The sequence below is a fragment of the Carassius auratus genome, chromosome 41, assembly GCF_003368295.1.
Source record: "Carassius auratus strain Wakin chromosome 41, ASM336829v1, whole genome shotgun sequence".
Lineage (NCBI taxonomy): Eukaryota > Metazoa > Chordata > Actinopteri > Cypriniformes > Cyprinidae > Carassius > Carassius auratus.
This window is the reverse complement of record NC_039283.1, coordinates 18,667,903-18,686,890: the sequence shown is the minus strand read 5'-3', so window position 1 is coordinate 18,686,890 and position 18,988 is coordinate 18,667,903. Positions and strand designations below refer to the sequence as shown.

Here is an 18,988-nt window from a genome sequence, read left to right as displayed (position 1 = left end):
ATATGCAGTTTTAAGTGACAATAACCAACACTCAAGTAATCCTTTAGGGAAACTATAATTCAAAGTTCCAGTGACCCGTTTAAGTGGTCACGATATAAATGTTTAAGTTTCAAGTCGTCTAGGTTTATCAAAGCGTTTAATTTTCAGGTCCCTGTTCGGGCGCCATTTATGTAACGGTGGCTGCCCCAAAAAGAATGGTACTTCATAAATGTATATTTAATTTAAATTGTTCGGGCGCCAGACAAGCAAAACTTGTCAAGAAAATAAAAATGTATTTATTTATTTATTTATTTATAATGCGTAACTAATTTCGGTTTCCCCGTAAATAGCTCAAGCCACTGTTACACAACAACAGAAAATATGTTTTAAGGGAAAAAAAAAAGGTTTCCAAAAAAAACTACATGAAGTTAAATTTTCACACCATTTGTATTTTTTTCCGTTACTTCACATAACAAAATGACAGAAGAAAGTGTAAACAGAAAGTAACAATATTGCGGTTCAAGTTCAATTCAAGATTTCATAAACAATCACAAAATCACGAGAGTCCTTGATTCACAAGTGTCTTAAAGTTCGTTTTCCTCTTTAAAGTTCTTTTCACATGTTCCTTTTTAATCAAAGGGGGGGAAAAAAAACACAACAAAGAAAACTAAATAATCCCAACGAGTGTTTGTGTATGGGTGTATGCGTGTGCAATGAGAGTATGTGTGTGTGTGTGTGTGTGTGTGGTGGCTGTGGGAAGTCCGTGTAGCGGCCGCTAATCCCGGGCCGGGGACAGAGTACGTGAGGTTAACAAATGATGGACAACATCACTAGTACTTGAGGCAGGCGAACGAACCAGTCTGGATTGTGTATCCCCAGGCAGGCGACCGAACCATGTAGTAGAGCTCAATTTCTCCGACACTTCGGCGATCGCACCCAGTCAGCGCATGCACAGATTCCAGCACAAAACAGCAACGACCTTCAGGTAGCGTGCGTCCCATTCCAATACAACCTACGTGTGTTTTGTTTTTACTTCCCTCTCTCTCACTTCCGTTTCTAAACTCGCTTTTATATTAAATTTCCTTCATTGATTTCCGCCTATTAGAAAAAGTGAAAAGCTGGCATGGATTTCTTCCAAATCGCCACACCTGTTACTACAGTTATTCAGCGATTATGAAGCTGTGTATTATTAGAGTTCCTCTGGAGCTTGGCAGACGACAGGTGGCTGCAGCCAGAAACTGACGCTCGCTCTGATGTTCAGGAACTACAGTAAACAAACATGCAAGGGTTAAACTGGAACTGAATCTTCACTCTCTTCTCAAAGAAACTGACTTGGCAAACACCATAATCTGATCTCGGCAGGATCATCACTCAATAAAGCTCACCCAGAGTGTCTGCATCTCAACATAGAGCCAGAGCCAATGAACCAGTGATATGAGAAAGAAAATTCAATCCACACGACCCTCAGAAGTCTGAATATCACTGCATGAGAATATTTGAGAAATCTCAGCTTTGTTCCTCAAAATAATTCAAGATTATTCTACCAAACTGCAGTTTTCCATTTTAAAGGCAGGAATACACTTTTAAAATATGTACTTAGATTTTAAAACAATAAGCATCATACACTCGCTGTAAACATGCATCGTACACTAAATGACTTTCAAGTCGTCTAAACTCATCCGGAAACATGCACCTCGGTGCTAGGAGATGCATGACAAATAAAAACAGTGTTATAATATCACACGTTTCAACTACGTGATTTTCTGTGAAATCTGCCAATTCCAACTACCCAAAATCTGCTGAATGACAACTAGCATCAACTCCAGCAGACTGCAGATTGAGGCAAACATCTGGGCAGTGTAGTGTATTACAGCATATTTACTAACAGGTCTAATTTATATTTTTATGCTGTCAAGACTCAAATACTCTCTGGATGAACAAATAACCAAAGTTTGTATTCCCATGGCAGGTGTGAATAACACTAAACTAATATATTGTACTCAAAGTATCTCTACTCATAGTAACAGTGATTTAAGTACATATTAAAGTTGATCACACTGTATGACATGAGAAACCATTTGTATGGATCAATTTATAGCACAAGTTTCTCAAACCCAATTTAATAAACATGGATGCCAACAGTGTGAACAGAGACACAATGATTTGTTAAAGCTTGTTTTCCATGTTTTGTTAAAGTTGCTGGTTATTTTCCACCTGTTATGTGTGGGCTGCACAAAGACCACAGGGCTGATGGGACCATCGATGGGTGGAGAGAGAGAGAGAGAGAGAGAGAGAGATATAAATATGCAAATACACCTACTAAGAACTAGTTGTTCAGTTGACTTCTGTACAATGAAAACCCAATTCAACAATGAAATTAACTCCTGAGAATTAAGATAGTGACAATCACAATCAAATTATGCATTAAATATGTGTCCTGTGTACAGAAGAAAACTGAATAACTAGTTGTTAATGCAGTTATGCCAGTAGCTGACAGCTCTTCTGAGGTGAGGTGTTAGAAAAATAACTGAAATTGAGGTACCAGTCTTGACTCATTTGCATATTACGAGATGGTCTCTGTGCACTGTAGCTGCTCCCACCATCCCTGTGCTGCAGAGCAAACCTTACATTACAGTCCAAGCCAAACATGTTGTTGCAAAGCATCACTTTGACAAGCACAAACAAAACACTGCTTGTTACTGTTGGTTGCATGTTGCAGTTGTCATTGCCCTAAAATTATTGTGTAAACAGGACAGTATTTAGCACTCAGAAGAGGAGTGACAACCATATTTAGCTACAGTATGAATACGGATGCGGCCATCTAATGGGCTTAAAGGGTACAATGTGTAGAAGTTGTACAACTGAGCCAAGTCTCAGGATGTAAAACCACACATACACATATGGCAAGCACATAAACACACACAGGCGTAATGGTTGATGAATGGGTCTCATTACTCGTGTGATGTTCTTTTTGGAGAGCTCTATTAGCCCCAGCTATCTGTACACCAATGGTCCAGCTCTCTCAAATGTGGTCCAGTTGTTTCAGCAGAACAAAGGACGCTGCAAAGCTCCCGTATCTGCTCGAACATGATACCCTGAGCCTCTCCTGTCAATCATGGTACATCCATGCTGAATTCTGTGTTTGAAAGTTAAAATTATAGGAAATGAATGTAAAAATGGGACCACAAGCTACAGCAGATAGCAACTTTAAGAACCCACATGATTTATAGTTCAACCAAAACAGAAAATGCTGTCATTCTGTATGATTTACTGTACTTTCTTCTGGGGGAAAAAAGAAAAGAAAAGTAAATAATAGCTTTAAAAAAATATGTAAATAAATAAAAGACGATATTTTGAAGAATGCTGGTCAACAAACAGTTTCAGTTTCCATTGGATGTATAATAAAATATATTTGGTTTCAAAACTTAAAAATACTTTTTTGTGTTCCACAGAAGAAAGAAAACGTGTTCTGAATGTCTCAAAACCCAGCTACTAAGCCACAACTTCAACTAAATCAACGTAAAATAACACTTTTTGGTTTTCTAAAGAATTATGAACAATATTTAGCTGGGTTGTATGGACTTTATAAAGATGAGTTGTCCACAAAATATCAACATAAAACAGTAAAGACTTCTATAACACTTCATTTGCAATTGAGTCGGCCTCTCCATACCCCGCTGTTTGCTACACAGCCAAAACTGAGGAGTTTTTATTTGTCAATTAGTAACAACTTCACAGCAGCTTCGAGTAAAGCTGCTCTCTCAGACCCAGCGGGTTTGGAAGCTGGGGAGTAGCGTGGGGAGAAGAATCAGGATGGGGTAGATTATAGCTGGGAATGGGAAGGTGGAGTGAGGATGGACTTGGCAGCCATGGCTGCTGATATACGTATTTGGCATGTGAAACGCGTTAAGCCTGCCAAGACCTAATTGCTTGGCAAGAGGTTTACTTTTAAACTCTGGATACGGTTAAATGCGCCTATTGCAATATATCTTGCAAGATAAAGCATTCATAATTCCAATTGCCACGATTGAATTATGAAGATGTGAAAAAAAACTGAGGTTTCAACACTCTTTGTATGTCTTAAGTTAAAAATAAATTGGAGAAATAATCTCACTTTTATCCCAGGAACTGCTGGTGTTTTGTAGTTTTATACTTACGTTCACTACCGACAGTGCTGATGGGCTCCAGGTCCTGAGGGAAGGGCGGCGCACCATGGCACAGATGTTTTAGGCAGGTGAGGGTGAGCATGAAGGTCAAGGCCAAGAGGGGCCGCGACCCCAAAATCACCAACCTCATTTCAGCTAGAGCATAGAAGTCAGCCACACAGCATGACCCAGAGTAGACTGAACACCACCTGAAAAGACAACAAATAGGAACGATCATTACAATGGCCGTTTTAAAAATGGTCACTGCGAACATCACTAAAAATAATTTTTGTGTTTCTACCTGACTGAACAACTTGCACATGTGACTGAATGATTTTGAAAGTCACTGGCATGTCAAAACCTGTACGACTGTGGAGACAAAAGGAGAAATTTTTGAATTTGCGCTAGCTGCTCTTCTACATCCAATTACAATGATAAGGGGCGATGATTTTAAGCTTCAGAAAGTGTTGTAAAATGGTATATAAAAGTTTCAGAAGACTTGATTCACATGTACTGTACCACTTTTAGGATACTATTATGGTTATTTTGCTTCATTTTTGAAGCTTGAAATAAATGTGAACTACATTGGAAAATAGCAACTAGCGCAATTCTTCTTTCTGGAAGAAATAACTCAGATGGGTTTGTCAACAAAGTAAGTAAATAATGACTGAATTTTCACTTTTACCTATACTTTCAATTAAATGTTATATATTTAAGCACCCTGAAGTCACAGATTTAGACAATGTTTCTCTTATTAACACGCTCAATGTAATAATGGAGAAACGGAACTCAGGAAAGAAAGAGAGATGGACTAAGTGAGTGAGAACACAAGGTTATTTTATATGGGCCCCAAACTGGAGGGCACCTGGCTCATTGACTCAAACTGTACAGTCTTTCACAGGTGACTTGACTCAATTAACCGCAAAGGCTTCTGGGATGCCGTCTCAGTCTGTCAACTTTTACACAAGTCCAACAGGGATGGATCAAAAACTTATTTTCAGGGCAATGGGAAAAATTTAAGTCTCCTGCCAAAGAGTCCTACTGAAAATAGGCTGAATTATTAATGAACGCTTTTAATGTTTTCATTAGATTCATAATTGACTGAGATACGGGCATTAATGAATTTAGCATCAGGTTATTCTACATAATACAATGGCCAAAAAAAGAAAGGGACAGGGCATTGTGTGCTTCTGACGGAGCATATGCCACACACTTAGGAAAACACATGCTCTTCTGTAACTACTACAGCACAAAATGTGAGACCGTAACTTCCCCAAACTGAGGCTGAAAGGATCATGGCATGGGGTCGTTTTCATATGGAAACAAACAAGGATCATGACAGATATGCACAAATTGTACCATCCGGATGTCTTATGACTGCAGAACCACAACCAAAGCTGTGTTGCTTTTCATGGAATTGACGATGGGGAAGAAATCATGTGAAAACGTATGAATACAGTATAAAAAAACATAGCACCAATTGTATGAGATAAATTAAAGTTTAGGCAGACAAATGGATTGGCATACATTAGAGTCAAATCTGTAATTTTGGAAAATCTACTTTTGACATTTTGATGAAAAAAAAATGTATGGATGAATAGTTCACAATGAGATCAATAATATGCATTTAATAAATGGATGAATTTTCATTCCACACCGACTTTAAGGTTAGCGTTTAGAACAAATCCAAAAAAGAAAAAATTCAAAGATATTTAAAAACCTCAAAGGAATTAGGTCAAATTAATCCTTAATAAACTCCTGCCTTAATAGTTTTCAATATAAAGATGTCCCTTTTGCTCAAGGCGAAGCACTCTTTGGAGACCCAAAAGTCTGAGACCTCAGCGAAGTCGCACAGATAAGACCAGACAGCCCATTCCTCCAAGCTGCTCTCTCTGCTGCCATTAATACATGCTCCAAATGGCATCTCAATCAGCACTCAAAGCTGATGTGAACAGTGATAGAACTGGGAAACCAGTGAACGTGTCCCTCAATTAATTAAATGACCTAAATGGATTTGGACTTAATTACTTCCCCTCAGCTCACTCTCTCAGTCTCTGTAAAGCTCTGCAAATCACAGCCAGCCTTAAATAAATCCAGGTTCCAGCAATGGTTTACAAGTCTTGGCACAATGATTCTCAAAGTTGGTTGAGATGTTTTCAGCCAAGTTTTAAGGCAGCATAGCATTTACTGTTCACAAAGAAAACAAATCACCTTCATTGTGTAATACTTCTACTATGTAGATGGAGCATCATTCTACTTTTTCATCATTCTACAACTTTTATTGTCCATGCAATAAAAACGGACGGGGATAAATTAAAAAAAGCAATAAACACCATAGAAGTTGTACACATGACTTGTGCACTACAAACCAAGTCTTGTGAAGCCATATGATATTTGTGTAAGAAATTGGCTGAAATAATTATTCACAAATTTTACAGCATTGTCACCATTCACTTTTATCGTACAGGACACAGCAGTTTGGACATTCTGCTATAGTGCTATAAAAGTAATTTAAAAGTTTGAGGTCATTAACATTTTGGTTGTTGTTAGATATTTCTTTTAGATTTTTTTTTATTTTCTATAAATGTTATAATCATTTACAATGTTACAAATATTTATTTTGAAAATCAGTACTTTTAAACTTTCTATTAATTAAAGAATCCTTAAATCTCCAAGTGTTCCAAAAATTATTTGTCACCACAGGAATAATTAACATTTTAAAATATAATAAAATAGAAGAGTAATTTGAAGATTACAGGGCTGCCCTCAACTATGCTAATAAGCCTTTAGTTGCCACAGCACACTGGCAGTAGTAATGATGATGAATGTGTCAGGGAAAAAATTAGTCAGAGATGGCAAAGAGCGCATACTGTTACTTTCATTATTTTACAAAAGCGCAAAGATTTGTTGTTATAGTGAGTGCACACAAATCAACGTAGAGGCTTAGATTGAGCGACCATGTAAAGTTGTTACTACTTATTTCAAATGATAAGCTATTTGAGGTCGATGAACGATAGGTGAGCATTTGGATGTACTATATTAACACAAAATCCAGCTGTTAACAATCTGTCTGTCAAAGATTGCATGACCTCACCACTTCCTGTGGATTTTTTTTCTGTGACTAAGGCACTGATAACATTTTTGTTGACCAAGCCTCTTCTCATCAACTAAAAGTTAGTCAACTATTGGGGGGCGAAGCCCTAATTTTTATTTATTTTTATTTATTTATTTATTTTGAAATCCTGCCAATATTACCATACGTGTTTCACAGAAGAAAGTCAAAACTTGCAAAGCACACCGAGTAGTTTACCACTTGTTTTCCAGGCAGGTGGCATAATGTGTATGCATGTTTGCAAACTGTTCGCATCTCTCTTGCTCTTCTAATCAGTGTGCATTCATGTGTTGTTTGAAGAGACGCAAAACACTGATGAGCAGACAGCTGTCGATATGTGACTAAACCCCTGCTTATCCCTCGCTTCCTCCACCGGGTCAGCGCTGGCTCTCAGTTGGCTTGATGTGGGCAGGGTGTTGTGCCCCATTGCGGGTCCTCGGAAAATGAGGTAGAGTTGTTTCAGTGGCAGGGAGGAAAGAGGTCACACTGAAGTTTGAGTTTGGAATTGGAATTGATTACCCAACATTCATTTGGATTTACCAACAGCTCCTTGGCTCACTGAGGGCTCCGTGCATCACTCCCTCTCTTTCTGCACTTAAAAAAACACTTGCAGAGGCCAAAACGGAAATCTTGATGGGAAGAGAACAGCGGCTTTTTATAGCACGCGACCTACACAGTTTTATCGCTTTTAAAGGATCTACATTCATTTACAGGTCGACTCTGTTTAACAAGCCCAGCTTTTATCACTGCTGGCTCATGATTAAAATTACGATTAAAATCTTACACGGATGAATTTAAATTCCATCAGCGGTTTAATACCTGCTTAAGGGAACATCAAGTCAGCCAAGAAGTGAGAGAGTGACATGATTTTTAATTCAAATAAGAGTTAGGTACTCTTTAATGCGATTCACCCCCTTTTGTCCCAAGCAACGCATAAAAAGGACACACTTCGCTCACTCTCCCTGCCTTCCACTCTGAGACCCTTTCACACCCTCAGAAGCAGAAATTGAATGAGTCTCCTCTCTGTATACATGGTCCAACATAATAAAGTCTGGTGTCCCTGGGCTCCTCTGTCATTTCAAACACGATTAAGCACATTAGTGCTCTGGCTCTCCACAGCCCATTACCCAGCAACCCCGCTGTCAGGGACCCACAAGTAGCTCTGAACAGGGGCAGAGGCCAGACTCTCCCTCAATACTTATTGAGATCCTAGAATCCAGTTGGAGATTCTAGAACTTCATTCTGAGTTGGTAAGATTAAAAAATCCCTGCATGTGTTCAATGAGCCATCTGGAACCCTTGGGAAAATAGTTGTCCGATGATGAAACTGTTCAGAACATTTCCACCAAAAACAATGCAGACCTGGGATGGAAAACAGGATTTGAGATTAATTCGGTAAGGATGTATATATGTCCAGTAGTAGTCATGCAACTCCTTAGTTTTACATTTAGATTACCTGTACTGATATGTAACACACACTACAATAACAATTAAATGTAACTGTTTGTAAATCTCAAAAAAAAAAAAATTCATATAGTATATTATACATGGACATACATATACGTGCATTCAGGCACGTTACCAGTCTCATTTCAGTGGAAAAAGGGTGTGGATGTGCTCTAGAAGGTTCTGTCCGCAGATAAACACAGCTGATTAGTCTACATTATTGCACTAGCACTTTAAATTATACTCTTCAACCCTGCAATGATGAGAAAGCTGCACTGAATGCCTGTTTGTCACACACAGATTGAGGCTAATTGCTGCTGAAGCATACAGACAGCATCCGGGTCTCTGGGCAGGAGAACAGGAGCCGACTCCATCCTAATGTTCCTCACACAAACTGGAACAAATATGCTGGCATTTACATTTAGCCAACATGCTTATTAAACTTGCGTAGCATTCTAGGTATAATCGTTTAACACATTCCTCGTGAATCACACCAATGATCTTGGGCCTGTGCTACTATTTGAATCACTAGAATAAAAGCAGTTTTTCTGAGCTGGTGAGCTAAAAAAGGCTGAAAGAAAAAGTGAATCACATAAAAAAAAAAAAGAAAAAAAAAGGGACAAACATGAACTCTGGTTTATCTTTAGTCTGACGAATGAGCATGTCAGGAACTGATCAACAGCTCTCGAGAAAAACAAAAACAAATAAATTAACGAAGCAGCTTATGGGCTCTTAGTTAGAGGAGAGAAAAACAAGCAGGAAACCGTAACACAGTGTGTGTCTGTGTGTGTGTGTGACTTTCGCACCACAAAGAAGACATTGTTGATTTGCGACCGCACCCATTGGCCTGTTTATTCAAAAACAACCAATCACTATCACAGACCTGTCCCATGACATCATCACATGATCCAAGGGTCACCTAGCAGGCAGACGTGTGCATCAACAGATTACAAACCTCTACCCAGTTTTGTTTTTGAATCAAAATCAATTAGGTCAGTATTCAGGTAGGAATAGCTCGAGCAGGCTTTAAAAGGCCAGATATTCCTGGCACATATTCTGACTGTGTTTTAAACCCTGATCCAAATGGCTTCCTTTGTGCTATCAGTCATTTCAATCGCCATCTCACACACACACATATATGGACGCACACACAGGAGCCCCCTAATTAGATTTCCAGTGAGTGACCACCCTGCTGTTGCTGGGCTAAATTAGAATTGGACTTAAGGAGTGTCGGGCAATTATTGAGGGTCTGAGAGGAGATGGGGGGGGGCACATCTGACAGCACAGAGTTAAGGGGCTATTATCACGCCTCATAAAACAGACACACTCGCCCTCATCCCAAGCCACATATTTAAGTATTAATCTACTCTGAACAATATCAGTGTAAGATGGGATAAGAGCGGCAACTTTGGTAACCATAGGAACCCAGAAAGATATTAATATACAAACAATACCAGTGTGGCAGTCAGCAAAGTCTTCTCAAGAGCATAGAGAGAGATAGACAGAATGACAAACAGCTGACAGACTGGAAACATTTGACCCCCAATTGGGATTAGATGAAAAATGCAATGGAAGAATCCTCACTGGTCGCTTCTCTCTCCCTGTCCGTGCCAAGGTTACTGTAGTCAAGAGAGACAAAAAAATGTAAAATGTGTAAAAAAAAAATAAAAATAAAAAAAAAAAACTAAAAAAAAAACATCTTTTGTGGACAGCAAGAGCACTAATCTAAAATTATAAGTTTGCAACAAAATATATACAAAAACTAAATAGCAATACAAATAGAGAAAATGACTGATTTATTTTTATCCAATTAATATCCCAAGCTTGACTACAAACTTCTGACTATTTGCACATAAAAATGAAATAAAATATTTTCTAATTTGATCAAAATGGTGATCCAAAAAAAAAAAAAAGTACTTTTCTGTTAACTTTCTACTGCTCTCTGGGTCGGGCCATCTGACACGAGATCAGAGTGGATCCAGTACATACTGCTGAATCATAAATGTCCCAGAGATGCCAGATGCTAGAAGTAGCAGTAATGGCACATTTTATAGCTCATTCCGTTGACAGCAAGTACTGCAATATGCTGTGTTGTTGAGAAATTTTTAACATTGTTATTATTTTAAGTATGGTGCAGTTTTTCATGAGTATCAGGATGAAATGTAAAACTATACTGAATCTCAATAAATAAATACATAATACAATAATAATAATAATAATGTGGTTTTTTTTTTGTTATATATTTAAAACTAAAGTGATAAACCTACCTAAACAAACTGACTAAGACTGCACTGAATCAGAGGCATCTAGTTTCATGGTCTGTCAGCAAGAGGTCGTGACTTTCTCACTATCAATGCCAGTCAGCCAATCCCTGTGGAAAAAGCGATCGGCTCCGGCCACAAGGGTTCTGCCTTCTTGACAAGGTCAGTTCATGGGAGGAACAATGCCGGGGGGCCGCAGCGGGCTGTGCTTACTGCCTCTGCTGGGAACGGTGGTGGGAAGGAGCACAATCAGTCTTCATTCAATTCCTGCTCATCCTATTTCCCGCTGAAATTCCGAAAGGACTGGCTGTCAGCATACGTCAATGTGCATCTCGATTAGCATGAAAGTTGGCTTGTGATGCGTCACATCTTGCCACGTACCGCTCAGTGATGCATATGACACCCATCGTGGCAATTACTCTCCAACAGACGTTTTGTGGCTACATCCTGATAAGCATCAAACAAACTTGCAGCTGAACTGACGCTTCTCTCTTGAAACGACATCTCCAGCCAGATGTCGACCAGACATCAGAGAGGGATCCGTGCCAGCCGGCAGACAGTGGCCGTGTGGATCGATACGAGAACTGCCGGGACTCTCCTTCGCTGTCGCCAAGCCAGGCATTAGTGGAGCGGCACCGATCTGTCCCCTGCTTGCCTTGCGTCTATTTTCATCAGCCTTCGGACTTGATGCAGCACACATTAATTTTGCAAATCAGTCATTCCACCGGAGAGGAAAATCAATTCAGCTTTTCTTTCCTGAGGATGACCTGACGGCAACCTCTTCTAACAGAAAGTCCCAAATTATGCAGTCTTACCTGCAAATTGTTTCACATTCTTCTTTGACTTTTAAAAGTTATGAATGTAAAATACGCTCTTTTCTTGATCCCCATCCTCTCTCCCCCTCTATCATTAATATTTAAGGTTGTTATTTAGAGGCATTACCTGTCTCTGTATTGACAGAAATTGGAGCCGTCGTCCTGCGGCGGGTATTATAATTAGAGGGCGAAGTGTATGTGCTGGTGGAGGATGAGGGAGGAAAACACGTTTTTCCCTCAAAGTTTTTATGTGCAGGTCTATTTTTACTATCAATTCTGCTTCTTAACACACACACACACACACAAACAGCCTAGGTGCCGACTGCTATAGTCACACGTAGACTTCCAGGAGTTCTCCTAGAGGATCTCATGGAGTGGGTGGTTGTGTGCAGGGGTAAGTGAAGATTTTGGGAGGAGGAACTAGAAGAGTCTTGATCAAAGAAATGCAGTGTAGGCTGTCGAAAGCTGCCTGACACTCTCTCTCTCTCTTTCTCTCTGTTTAAGCAAGCACAGCATGAAACCATTCCAATTAGATAGTGATCCAGAGAGAGAGAACGAGAGATCAGGTCTGATCTCATAAGGAGACATCAGGACACCAACAAGGCTTATACGACAGTCATACAACATACTCCATTCCAATAAACACAGTGAGATTTGAGATGCTGAGCACTTTGATTTGTTATAAGCTGGTGCTGCATTTCTGCATTCAGTTTAGTATTGATGTAATGATGTACAGAACAGAATAAGATGTGTGGATGACAGCAAGCTCAGTCCTCTGGTAAGTGTTTGTGCAACAGACATGATCTAGAACTCATGTGGTTTGTTGCGGAAACGGGGAAAGGCAAACAATAAAACAGGTCTGAAAAATCCCACAAACTTTCATTTAAAAAGGTACTTATGTCGTATTTAAGAACCAGAATGTTCAAGCCACTGAGGAGTAAGAAAGTGGAACAAAATGTGTGAATGAAAGAAAGAGTGTACAAAACTAATTGTGTATGAAAGAAAGAAAGAGGGCATACAAAGGAAACATCGAAAGGAAGAAAAGAAAATGTGAAAGAAATTGTCAGGGTGTCTACAGACATAAAGACATTTTTAAAAGCACCATTTTCTGTTTCTGTGTCCGTTTTCTCATGATTTCGATCGATCTCGATCATGATTTTTCATGGCTGATTCTGATTTTTTTTTTTTTTTTTTTTTTTTTTACAAGCCAGCTCCTATACTGATCACAATTTTTTTTTCTTTAAGCAAATTTATTTGTTGTTTATTTGCTCTATAACAGGCAAACTGGCTTAAAACAAAAATATCTGTAGCCATTTGAAATTAGAGGCATTAACTGAATTAATTATTAATCCTGAACAAAACAAAGATGCTACACATACAGCAGGAGAAGTTTTTTTTTTATGAATTTGATTGAATAGTTTCAAGATTTAAGGCAAAAACAGAATCGTCTGACTTTAGATATGTGAAATTAGGGTACATAAGATACCTGCACAAAACAAAAACAGCAGACAGACTGACTGACAACTCACTGACAGCAGGTTGAGCTTAAGGAACAGCAGCAATATTGTGTTTCCTTGTTCACCGCTGTAAACAAAGCTGCGCTGTGCAGCTTACAGGTGCAACTCAATAAATTAGAATGTCATGGAAAAGTTCATTTATTTCAGTAAATGGTGGAACTCGTGTATTAAATAAATTCAATGCACACAGACTGAAGTAGTTTAAGTATTTGGTTCTTTTAATTGTGATGATTTTGGCTCACATTTAACAAAAACCCACCAATTCTCAACTAATTAGAATAAATTAACAAATTAGAATACTTCATAAGACCAATAATAATAATAATAATAATAAAAACATTTTTAGTGAATTGTTGGCCTTCTGGGAAAACATGTTCAATACTTTTATTGGCAGAAAAAAAAAAATCTGAAACAGTAACTGGCCAAATTCCATATTGCAGTGATATATAAAAGTAATATCGCACTTGCAATCTTGTCGGTGACCTATGGCTGAATCACAGATCCATTTTCTCACATTCAGTACAACTACACTCTTGCTCGTGTGATATTACTTAAGTATAAAATATTCCCATGTGTCTCTATATGGATAGTTCAGTGTGCACCAGCATGATGAACAAAAAATGTGTGTGTGATCGAAAGAAAGACCCCTGGGTGCACAGCTAAGGCATGCCAAGCTCAGCGCCTCTGTGCCTGCCTGGTGAAAAGGATTTGGGAGGTTGAGTTTCTTTACAGGCCACTGATGCTCATCCACACACACACGCGCTCATGCAGCTGTGATCAAACACCATGCTGTGCTGGACTGACATGCGACACACACACACACACACACACACACACACACACAGAGCGCAGAAGACTCATGTCATTTCAGGATGGTTAGTTTCCTGTGACAGGTCTGTACCCAGTTGCTATGTTTCAGTGCTCAGCAACTCTCACACAAATAGCTCTAGGTGTTACCATAATTTATTTCATGATTCCATTACGTTATTTACACACTTCTACAAAATATATCTTGGTATTTCATTAAACGATAAAGGAATGGAAAAGAGAAAAAGAGAGACACAAAATCAGTGTAACAGACTCTTCTTTAGAAGATTAAACTCTTCATCAAACTGTCCTCCGCTCAAGAAACACACACAACACACACAAAGCTCTCAATTTACAGTCTCTCAGAGAGAGCTGAGTTAAAGATGTTGTGGTTCGCTCAGACACTGACACTCTGACACAAAGCGACAGGCGATAAATCACATCTCTTTCAACTTAATCTGAGATTTATACTAACCAGCCATGACCAGCAAAGTCTGTGTACAGAATGTGTATGTGTTTCAGTAAAAACAATCACCCATTGGTTCAAAACCCCCAACAGGGACATGTGTTATTACTATATTATTCTATTTATCCATCCATCCATCCATCCATCCATTAATGTTCATATTGTGGTTAAATAACAGATATGCTGAAATGGTCATACCTGTACATTGCTAAACAGTAATATTTTGGAACATTATTACAATTTAAAATAACACTTCCATTTTAATATATTCTAACACTCCTGACATTATTTCAGTCTTCAGTGTCACATTATTATTCAGAAATCATCCTAATATTTAGATTTTGTGTTTAAGAAACATTTCTTACAATTACCAATGTTGAAAACGGTTATACGGTTTAATGTTTTCATGGAAACAAGATTTCAAGATGTCATGATGAATAGAGGTAAAATTTTCTGACATTTTTGCTAAATGATCAAATCACTCAAACAATTTAAGTGACCCATGCTGGCAAAATGTGTCTGATTGCGCACAGGCTAATTAAGAGCTACATGCAAGACAAGTGGAAAAAAATAAATAAATTTGCAGTTTTTTTCAAATTTGAGTTTTTTCACAAAAATAAGTTCATAAAGCCCTTGTCTATTCTCAATGCTTAACCTAATAATTAAACATCTTATGATCTTTATTTGTATGTTTTTCTAAGAGGTCTACCTGCTTTATTTGTTGCGTTTGTCCATTGGAAACAAAAGAACTTGCGTCTGATGTTTTGGTTTCAGTTTTGAAAGGAACATGCAGGAATGAGAGTATAAAGACTTGATTGATGTTAAAAGAGTTATTAAGAGCAATAAACCACTAATAGGATCTTAAATCGAGTACATCCGCGACATTCGTGCAAACATAATCCGTTATGTCTTAAGTGAACATTTAGTTAACTGTTGGGGAAAAACATCTGATGTGTAACTTTAAATGAGATCCGTGCATTACAGTAGGTGTTAATATATAGGCCGTCTGTCTCAATGATATTCAAACTATAAAAAAAGAGGGAATCAAGTATCAAAAATACTTTATTTGTAATGAATACACGAAAGACTATAAAGTGATATTTACATTATATTAGCTGTTTGTCTCCCTCGAATTATTCTGTTTATTTGCATCTTTGTTCTTTATAACAAAGATATATATATATATATATATACATATATATATATATATATATATATATATATATATATACATATATATATATATATATATATATATATATATATATATATATTAGTGCTGTCAAAATTAGCGCGTTAACGCATTCGATTAATTTGAAATATTTAACGCGTTAAAAAAAAATAACGCAATTAACGCGGTTGCAGTTTTTTTTTATTTCCAGTTGTGGCCTATGTGTGTTCAACGTGCAAAGAAATATGGATAAGACCAAGGAAGGACTTTTAGACGGAAAGTTTCAGTATAAAACTCTGCCGGATTACTCTTCAGTCTGCCACAAGAAACATTACTCTTCATTTAGTCTGCCACAAGAAACAGCAACATTAAAATCATGAACTCAAATATCATTGTTTAAAAAAAAAAAAAAAAAACAATGACTGTAACAGTGCGTGAATCAGACCTTTCTGTAACGCTAACGTTAATAAGCTTAAGTGAAAATAACGAAATAATTGTGTAGCGGAGTATTTTTTGTACACAGTGCCGCGAACTGTCAATCACTCCTGTGCGCGTGCATCACTGTCCTCCTCGCAGCTGCAGTAACTTGCGCTCTCTCGCTTCATCAAGCTTTAAAACAAAAAGGGGACAAAAAGATCATATTGTCTTTGTGCATAGGCTATAGATTAATTAGATAAATGAATATCTAAATTTGTGCCTTGCCGTCTACGGTATTTTTTTAGAACTTAGTAAAAAGATGCTGCAGCCAATGAACAGCCAGCGGGGGCTGCAGGACGACTCAACCTCCGCAGACAGTTTGTAATGTTTATCAGACAATAAATACTCAAGATTTTGCTTTAGTATAACTCACAACGAGTTTCACACACCTTCTCCGGCCACGTTGAGTTGTTGACACTTAACAGTGGGAAAAGCGACACATGCGCTATTCACTTGTATAATTTAAGGGTGAATGGGTAATGTAGTTTCTGCTCTGGGTGGGATGAATTAGGAAGCTTGCATTGTGAAGGGCGCTCTGAAAATCGGCAGTGCAGGTAAAAGATTAAAACCTCTATTAAAACAGATGTCCAAATGAGCGTACCGGTACGCTACAAGCACGTTCTGGGCGCACGGAGAGGTGGCAGTACGCTCAAGAGCTATATTTGGACAGGCCCACTTAAAGCACTGGCAATGACTATACTTTGGAATTTTTTTGCAGTCCACTTAGAATTCAACATGGAAATCATTTGTGTTTTTTATTGGCATTGATTGTTTTGAAATTCAAATGATACTTACATGCCTGTGTTTTTATTTCTGTAATAAATATGGCTTTCAAGCCAACAGTTAATTTGGAGGATATTGATGGTTTATTGCAGGTATGTTGTAGGTACATGAGAAAATCTGTGTTACAAGTTAAACAAAAATTACAATAAACAATCATATTTTGAATTTAAATAGTTTCTTTGTCTTGAGTTTACATTAATTATTTACATTTTACATTTACATATCCAAAAAGTTTCAGTCTTTTAATTGCGATTAATTGCGATTAATCGCGATTAATTTTAAAAAATTGTGCGATTAATTAGTTAATTTTTTTTAATCGATTGACAGCACTAATATATATATATATATATATATATATATATATATATATATATATATATATATATATATATATATATATATGATTAATATAGTTATTATTATCATTAAATGAACTGGAAGAAAAGATGCAATAAAATGCAAAATGCCCTCTGAATCGTAATCAAATCCAAAGAGTACAAATACAAAGAGAGAGATCACAAAATAAAGCAAGAGAAAAATAAAATAAAATAAATGCATTTAATATGAATCTATATTCCTCACAAAGCAGCAAAGGCCTCATCAAACAAACATGTCTTACCTTTTTTATAGAGGTATTTCCATAAATAAAATACTGCACTTTAAAATTCACTGTGGAAATAAGTAATACTTGATGCCTTGTTCGGACACTGTCCTGTTGAGAAAGGTACAGTTCATGCTCAAATATGAGCTGTTGTGTATGTGTGTGTAGGCGAGTATATCTTCTCTTTGAAGCCACTACCTCCTGCTGCATTCACCATTTCAAGCCTGTGCACTCTGACCTGAGACCAATCTGCCATTTTCCCATCTAGTTCTAACCCAAAGAGTATATTACCAGTGCAGTATTTACAGCGAGCTCTCAAAGGCTCAGGCCACACAGCTGTGTAAGGGGCCCCTGCAGGACGGGTCATCAGGCCATATGGTCACAAGGTCAGTTTCCCCTTAATAGACGTCCAGTCAGCAACTCAGCATATAAAAAACAGCACCAGTATCAGCTATATGAAAAGCAACCAGCTATGAGTTTCCCATGACCTTATAGTTGTTTGTGATTACTGAATATTTATAGAAACTTAAAGACGATGAACAGTGGATTTTCAATTGAAAGTCAGAAATCAAATATTTGATTTAATCTAGTAAATCTATGAAGTAAATGAATAGATTATTATTTAATCAGATGGACATGCACAATTGTTATATATATATATATATAACACGGCTCTGGGGAAAACTTGATCTGGATTGGTCAGTCGCAACAATTTTTTGCATCTTATTAGGGTTTACATATATTAGGGCCGGGAAAGTTAACGCATTATCGTGATTTATAGATTAACGCTTCCAATTATTTTATAGTGCGTTAACGGCTCTGCATACACATACACACAAATCATGGATCACAGGAGGGGATGTCCCCATTCAAATTATTTAGGCTAAGCATCAACATTCACAAACTACTGTCCATTGTTATTTTTAACACAAAAGAATGCAATGAGCTCGTAATCATGGAACGATCACACTATTCAAACGAACCAGGCTTTAGGGGACCAACACGTTCCGGCATGGTTAAGATCGCCTAGTGTGAGCACACCCTAATTATTCTCCTGCATCCCGCACACACGAGTCTCTACCTGCCCATCAAGTGTTGTACCCCACGCCGTGCTCTGCTGAGATGGGTCCTGCGATCATGCCGGTCTTTAATAGGAAGGTGCCTGTTAAAATGTTATGGTCGAGGCTCTGTACTCTGACCATAACTTGTTTTTCTATGACAAACAAAAATATATTTTCTATAAATATGTTAATGTCCTGGCAGTGACAAATAGCTTGTTTTATATTAAATAAAATTTAATTACATTAATGTTATAAGTTGAGATTTAGGCTACAATAAATATTTTAACTACTACTATGTAAAAAAACACTGCTGTAAAAAGTACCTTATTTGTTTAAAGTAATTGCAAA

General features: G+C 37.7%; 1 protein-coding gene across 3 annotated transcripts in view; it reads right to left on the bottom strand.

Moving 5' to 3' along the window:
* LOC113059165 (semaphorin-6D-like) overlaps positions 1 to 18,988 on the bottom strand; it is a 139,841-nt gene that overhangs the window by 45,434 nt on the left and 75,419 nt on the right. For all 3 annotated transcript variants that reach the window (XM_026227450.1, XM_026227451.1, XM_026227452.1), the window contains one exon: positions 4,137 to 4,333. In XM_026227450.1, coding sequence (XP_026083235.1) covers positions 4,137 to 4,333 — 197 coding nt within the window. The remainder of the gene's footprint in view (positions 1 to 4,136; positions 4,334 to 18,988) is intronic.